General features: G+C 42.6%; 2 protein-coding genes across 3 annotated transcripts in view; one reads left to right on the top strand and one right to left on the bottom strand.

The window, feature by feature from the left end:
• The window catches only part of eml3 (EMAP like 3), a 46,707-nt gene extending 45,623 nt beyond the window's left edge, over positions 1 to 1,084 (bottom strand). The window contains 1 exon segment of the mRNA XM_080838366.1: positions 956 to 1,084. Coding sequence (XP_080694492.1) covers positions 956 to 1,037 — 82 coding nt within the window. The 5' untranslated portion in view covers positions 1,038 to 1,084.
• Positions 1,085 to 1,536: 452 nt separating this feature from the next.
• On the top strand, positions 1,537 to 6,017 carry ecsit (ECSIT signaling integrator). 2 transcript variants are annotated; one of them, XM_080838487.1, is made up of 8 exons: positions 1,537 to 1,635; positions 2,212 to 2,361; positions 2,512 to 2,920; positions 3,164 to 3,387; positions 4,143 to 4,200; positions 4,556 to 4,704; positions 4,918 to 5,038; positions 5,263 to 6,017. In XM_080838487.1, the coding sequence occupies exons 2-8, from the start codon at positions 2,224 to 2,226 to the stop codon at positions 5,529 to 5,531; spliced, it is 1,368 nt and encodes a 455-aa protein (XP_080694613.1). In that variant the 5' UTR covers positions 1,537 to 1,635; positions 2,212 to 2,223; the 3' UTR covers positions 5,532 to 6,017. The 2 variants fall into 2 exon arrangements, with proteins under 2 accessions (XP_080694613.1, XP_080694612.1); XM_080838486.1 differs by having other exon boundaries at positions 1,554 to 2,361.
• The last annotated feature ends 734 nt before the right edge of the window (positions 6,018 to 6,751 follow it).

Here is a 6,751-nt window from a genome sequence, read left to right as displayed (position 1 = left end):
GTGTGTGTGTGTGTGTCTGTGTGTGTGCCTGACTGCTTTGCATTAACATGTGTGTGCTTGTGTTTCTGTGTGTGCATCTATGTGTGTGTTTTGTAGTATAAAAACATCTGCGTTATCCTGTCAGCATCCAATCCCGTGTTTATTTTATGTAATTGTATTATTTACGCTTGGGTTGGAAAGAGAACAATGATGCAGGCCTACAGCTCAGGAGTGCACACAAAACTATTTTCAAGCTTCAATGAAAACGCTTTTTCAATTTCAGTCAGCGCCTGTGACAGTCGAATGTTTAACTGACCAAAGTAAGACAACCAATTACAACCTAAGTCATTTTTTTGTCACACAACAAATCAAAGCCCAACCTTCTTTAATGTGTTCTTTCAGTTGAGAAAACACTTGGGCAACTGCAATGTTCTGGATCCTTGTGGTCTTGGTAATGTATTCCGGAAAAAGCAGTACACTATGGGCAAGCCAAGTAGGCTACTTACTGTAGTTAGAATTGTGAAACACTGGGTAGGTTGTCTGATCTATGTAATGCTGCTTGTCGTGACAGAAATATCTATTATCTTGTGTATCACAACGTGGAGGCTGTCTGGTCTTGTCTTGATAAGAAGTTTGAAGACAGAGATTGCTGTCCTGCGCTTAAAGTTTGCACTTATGATCAACACTGCAACCACTTGTGCTGTGTGATACAGATATGTCTTGTGATGTTGATCCAAACGCAATGTGTACAACTTTCTTTAGTAGGCCTATAACAACATTTCTTCTGTACTGTCTCTTGTATAACATGTAATTTATCATGACAAAACTCCAAGGCTATTGCCATCTGATTATGTGACTTTAAGTTCAGATAAGTCGTTAAATGCTTTCCTGTTAACTAGGGAAACGTTATGACAACGTGTATAAAACTATATTTTCAAAATATCAGATAAACCAAGCTTCATAATAATCAACTTACCAAGGCTGTTAGTAGACCCATCCATGATCGAAGCTCCAATACTTTTAAATCTCGGGTTTCTCAGGAAAGCGAATAATTTCATGTGTTTCCCATCCTGTTAGTAAGCCTGGAGACTTGACAGAAGTGAAACGCAATTTCTCAAGAAAAAGGGAAAAGACACGCACATGACAACGTGCGCTGCGTTGCCACAGGACAGCAGTATTGTAACTGATTCAAAATCACAAATCCAGGAAATGAGTTGCGTATCTTGAAGGCAAGTGCATCATAACGCAGATAACAAGTATGATTCTATCGTTGGAGGGACTCCACTCTTACTCCCTAGGGGTGTGTACCATGTGATACATGTGGCGCGCGATTCACTGTATTTAAGACTTGAAGGTGTGTAGAAACTTTTCTAGTTTGAGCGCTGCGACTCATGAACCAACATCCAGTTCGTAATGTTTTCCTTGGGGTGTAGTGCCGCCTACAGGTAAACCATTGCCTAACGCCTCTCTCTAGCGGAACCATTCATGTCTGATTCCTTCAGATTAAGGGAAGAAATTAAATGGGAACAGGAACTGCAGCCACCGGAGAGTGATGTTGGTGTTCACAGGTTATGTTGTCTAAAAGTCATGCTTGAAGGAGAGTGCCTGTGAACGACTAAAATTAGGTTGACAGTTGCGTATCACCCACCAGTTCAGGTACTGGTAATGTAAGCTTGATAGCTTATTTTTATACAATATTAAGTCGAGATGGTATGCTACAACTCTTTTGAATGTGTTATGTTAGTAAGGATATAGTAGCTAACGTTAGTTATATAGGATAGTACATATATGCTAGCTAGTTTGCCAAGCCTAGCTACCAGTGTGTTTCAACGTTGAAGAACGTTTTATCACTTGAATACATTTGAGCATTCTTCAGTTCTATTATGTAAGATAAATACCTCAGGCGGTCTGCAGTAACGTAATTCTGTGCTTTACGGATATAACTTAAGTAGCTATGGAATTTGTGCTCCCGTGCCATTTACATTAGCTAGGTTGAACGTCATGTTTAGTAACGTTTAGCTTCTGTGCTTTCCTGATCAGCCTGCTACCAGCAGTGTGCAAATCACAAGATCAAGTTAGGTGACTGAGCCTGCAACTGACGTTACACATTACTGGTCTTTCGGCATAGGAAGCTAGCTATGTCTACGTAGCTGTATTATCTGAATCGGTTGTCCTAATATTTAACTCACACTCACACACTCTTTGTATTTCACCAATGCATACATCTGCTAGCAAGATGTTATCATGAATTCGGCTCACATTCTACTACGGGGCCAGTGTGTCCGGTGCTTAGTTCCTTATGTCAGGACAGCTGTCAAGCAGGCTGTCCTCTTCAATGGAGGTCTCCCACACCGCACAGCTCTAAGCAGTAGCAGCGTCCAGGTAAATAAACATACTTTTTCACCACTAAAGCTTTTGAAAGCACTGATGCTAATATAAGTTAACGGTTACGGTTGGTTCATTATACCCCTGCAATGATTTGGTTCTGAGCATTTGTGGAGATTCGTCTTCATCTGTGTTTTTCTTTGCCAGGTGCACCGTGCTGTCCACGTCAGCTGCAGGTACAACCAGAATCGTACTGTGCCCTCCGCCTTCAAAGGGAATAATGAGGATGCCAAGAAAGAGAAGGCTTTGGTTGCCCATGACGATCTGTTTGAAAGGGCAGGCAAAGACGCAAAGTCTAAAGCCACTTTCACCAAGGTCGTGGACATTTTCAACAAAAGGGACAAGCGACGACGGGGCCATGTGGAGTTTATTTACGCAGCCCTGAAGAAGATGCCGGAATTTGGAGTGGAGCGAGACATTACTGTCTATAACAAGATCTTGGATGTTTTCCCCAAAGAGGTGTTTGTGCCGCGGAACTATATCCAGAGAATGTTCTACCATTACCCACGACAACAGGACTGTGCTGTGGAAGTGTTGGAACAGATGGAGGGTCATGGTGCGTATGATGCGTGTGTGTGTGTGTGTGTGTGTGTGTATGTGTGTGTCTGCCTTTTCTCTCTGTCTCCACACACACACACACACACATTCGTGTGTCTTATTGTCAATCCGAATCTGCTTGAATCTCAAAACATGTTTGTCTGCTTGAGCATTTGCTTCTAAACATGTCATCAATCATTTTAAAGTCACACATTTTAAGTTTATATCACAACCCTCCATTCTTTCGATACTGTCTCAACAGGAGTCATGCCCAACGTTGAGACTAAGGTCCTGCTGATACAGATATTTGGAGAGAAGAGCCAGCCGGTGAGGAAGTACCAGCGCACCACCTACTGGTTCCCCAGGTTCATGCACGCCAACCCGTTCCCTGTGCCCCACCAGCTGCCTGAGGACCCAGTGGACCTGTCTCGCTTCAGCCTCGCGCGCATCGCCAACGACAGAGACGCCCAAGTCACTGTCTATCAGGTCAGCCTGGAGGACTCCACTCCTACACTGACATAGAACCATAGAGTTTTAGATCGACAGATTGATTGATTGATTGATAGATAGATAGGTAAATAGATCAATCGAGAGAGCATATTATTGATTCTGAAGCAAATGTAGGCATCCAGTAGCTACGTGCTTCACATGATTAACCCCGATTCACTCTGTACAAAAGCTGCGCTATACATTACATACGAACATCTTTGTTCTTAATCTTGTGTTGAGCTGGTGATCCACACACATTTCTCGATTACTTTATTCTTCTCTGCTGGTTTTAAAATCATGAGGCAGAGAACTAGGAGGGATGGATTAAGAAGAAGCCTTGATACTCAAAGCACACCTACTACATGTTCCCGGTATCGATTTTATATGCCTAACCTGTTGATGCATACGTGATACAAATGGCTTATGCAATTGAAAATAATATGACATCAGAATTTCTATCATTCTATTGTGGATACAGTACATTACACAGTATAATATTTTGCACACATGGGGCATGTAAGCTGGCATTAACTTGCCCATTTGTCAGGTACAGCTGATTGATGAACACCGGGTTCTGGTTTAAAACCATGAGTAGAAACTGGACCCGGTTTAAAACCATGAGTAGAACAATTTGATTGATTGAATTTGCCTGTTCATTTTTCTGGCCATTTCCCTATGGCGTCTCTTAGTCCAATTGTTTTGTGATTGAAAGAGAACTGAAGCAGACCTTTTCATTTGATTGTCCAACACAGACTCCTTACACGGACCTCACAGAGACCGGCGAGGAGATCCAGGAGCCGCACATCGTAGGTACAGAACTTCACTCCTCCACAATTTGAAACATGCATAAGACACTCTTGGTGACTAGTATTGTGAAGTAACAGATGTAAGCAGTCCAGGTTTGGTAAAAATGCCTTTGTGTTTAGACCACTGAGTGATGATAAATGTTCACTTAGCTAGTAGCATGGCAGTATGTGTTTCATTGTTGAGAAAACCAAATGTGGCACAACACTGAGGACATAACATCTTGATCAAATAAAATAAAAAACAGTAATCGAAAGTAAGCCACACAGCAGAAAGATATGGCACCAAATATTTCAGCTGAAATGATAAATGTTTGTGTGGTGAACTGGGGCTAAAAGCTGAATTGTTCTCTGCCCATCAGGAATCCAGAGTCCAGATCAGCAGTCCCTGCTGGCTAAGCACAACCCCAACAGGCCTGTGTTTGTGGAAGGGCCCTATCCCCTGTGGCTCAGGAAGACTTGTGTGTACTACTATGTACTGAAGGCTGACCTTGTACCACCTGAGGAGAAGGTTTGACAATAATGTTTTTTTTTCTTTTCTGAACAGGCATTTTTATAGACAGCTATCTAAGGAGGTTTGCTTGACAATTGCTGTGTGGAAGTTTTCAGTTTGCAGGAGTTTTATAATTTGTTTACAGTCCCAGGATGGCAGGTTTTGGTACCATTATGCAGTTTTGATTTCCCAAGCAGTGAACCCCCTTGTGCTGGTTCCTGTGTCCTGTAGGTGGAGGAGTACATAGACCCGGAGATGGTGGGTCCTCAGCAGTCTCTCTACTACCCTCTGTGGATAGACCTGGATCTTCAGCGTGACATGGGAGATGATTTCAGCTTTAAAGTGGAGAACTGTAAGTTGTAAAGGTCTTGTATTTCATTTTACTCAAGGACGTAACTCCAATCAGGATATTGGGTTTCATGAAAAATGTTCTTCAGGTTTGAAATGTACATAATATATCATTATCTTGTCTTCACTCTTGCTAGTCAAACATCTGAATCTCCTGTTTACCAGGCAGTCTCATATTGTTATTAAAATAATAATTCCTGTTTTGTGCCCGTTTCCTTTGCTCTGCAGTGGAGGAGGGGGCCGTCTATGCCATGTGTATGGCCGGTCAGGGCGACCAGGCCACTCTGGCCCGCTGGATCTCCGGCCTCCAGGAGACCAACCCCATCCTGGGCCAGATCCCCACAATCTTCCGCCTCGATTCTGGGCCCACAGAGCTCCAGGACACCATGGAATCCCAGCGTCCTCCGGGGCCAGATACGGAAGCGGAACACGGAATGGATTCTGACCATTTCACAGAGGAGGAGCATCATCTGGGTGGCCAGAGAGTAAAGCAGTGAGGGTTCGGTTTGTGCTCTGCTAGCTCAGCATAATGCAACACTGTCCCAGTTATACTCCAAGACGTCTGCCCTCTTACAGGATTAGATAATGATCCTAATCACAGCTAGTAAATAAACACAGCTAGTTCCAGTGCTCAGACACTCCTGAGGGTCTAGCTGTCGCCATGTTAGGTGTGCTATGCTGGGGTTATGACTTAAACTTCACGGAAGGATAGACCAGGAAGAGGACAAGGTACACGTAGTTCTCCCCAATAACAAAAACGGGTTAGTGCATCGTTTGCTTAAGTCCTCCGCTGGGGTTTCACTAGATGAACGTGTGTGGACACTTTTGAAATGAAATAAATGCAGCAGAAATATTTTATTTAATCAAAGTGGTTCAGATTTAAACTTTGTTTATGTCGACAGTTGTTTTAAGAAGAAATATATCTGTTGGTAATGTTGTGAGTGAATGAGATCTATAATTTAATTGAAATGAAAATAATTAAAATCATGCAAAGTTGTGAAAACTGGCAAAGTGTGCAGTTCATGTGGTGAAGTGGGGGAATGTGTCAGCTGAGCGTCAGATGAAACTGATTTCCCTTCAGGATTTGATTTCTTCACCATCGTTGCATACACATAGATGGTTTCCTTTAACGTTTCACAAGGAAATAAACGGTTTGCCTTGACATGGGCTGGACTGCTGTGACGCAGTGACTTTTCACATCTACATATTTAGAACCTGTGATACCATGTGGCAGAGAGGTCTTTTGTTCACATGTAATCATCCTCATTGAAATAGACTGGCTTGGATTTCAGATGATCAAACAACAGGGAAGGGTAGTGCTGTTAAGTGTACTATATCAAAATGAGCAGTGGGAAATCTGAAATCTTCTTTATCAGAAGTGCTATATTCTTCTCCCCCATGATCAGCAAACAAGACTTCAAATATAAAGGGCTAATGTGTCATGGAGACCTTTGCATCCTGCACAGTTTACAGTATAACACAACAGTACAACAGAAATATTTCGTAAGGGCAAAACCGAATTCCCCAAAATACCGAGCTTTTTAAAGCTCAAATGACCATTGTTAAGCTCCACAGGACAGCATTGTGCTAATGTGAAGGCGACGGCCTTGTGTCATACAACTCTGGTACACCACTCCTGGGAGTACAGTAGGGAAAATAAACAGATAAACTCTCATTTACCTTAGATAAAAGCAAGGTGGGCTGCAACTCTGTCCTT

Source organism: Sprattus sprattus (assembly GCF_963457725.1).
Source record: "Sprattus sprattus genome assembly, chromosome: 5".
Classification (NCBI taxonomy): Eukaryota; Metazoa; Chordata; class Actinopteri; order Clupeiformes; family Clupeidae; genus Sprattus; species Sprattus sprattus.
This window is presented reverse-complemented; position numbering and strand designations above follow the sequence as displayed.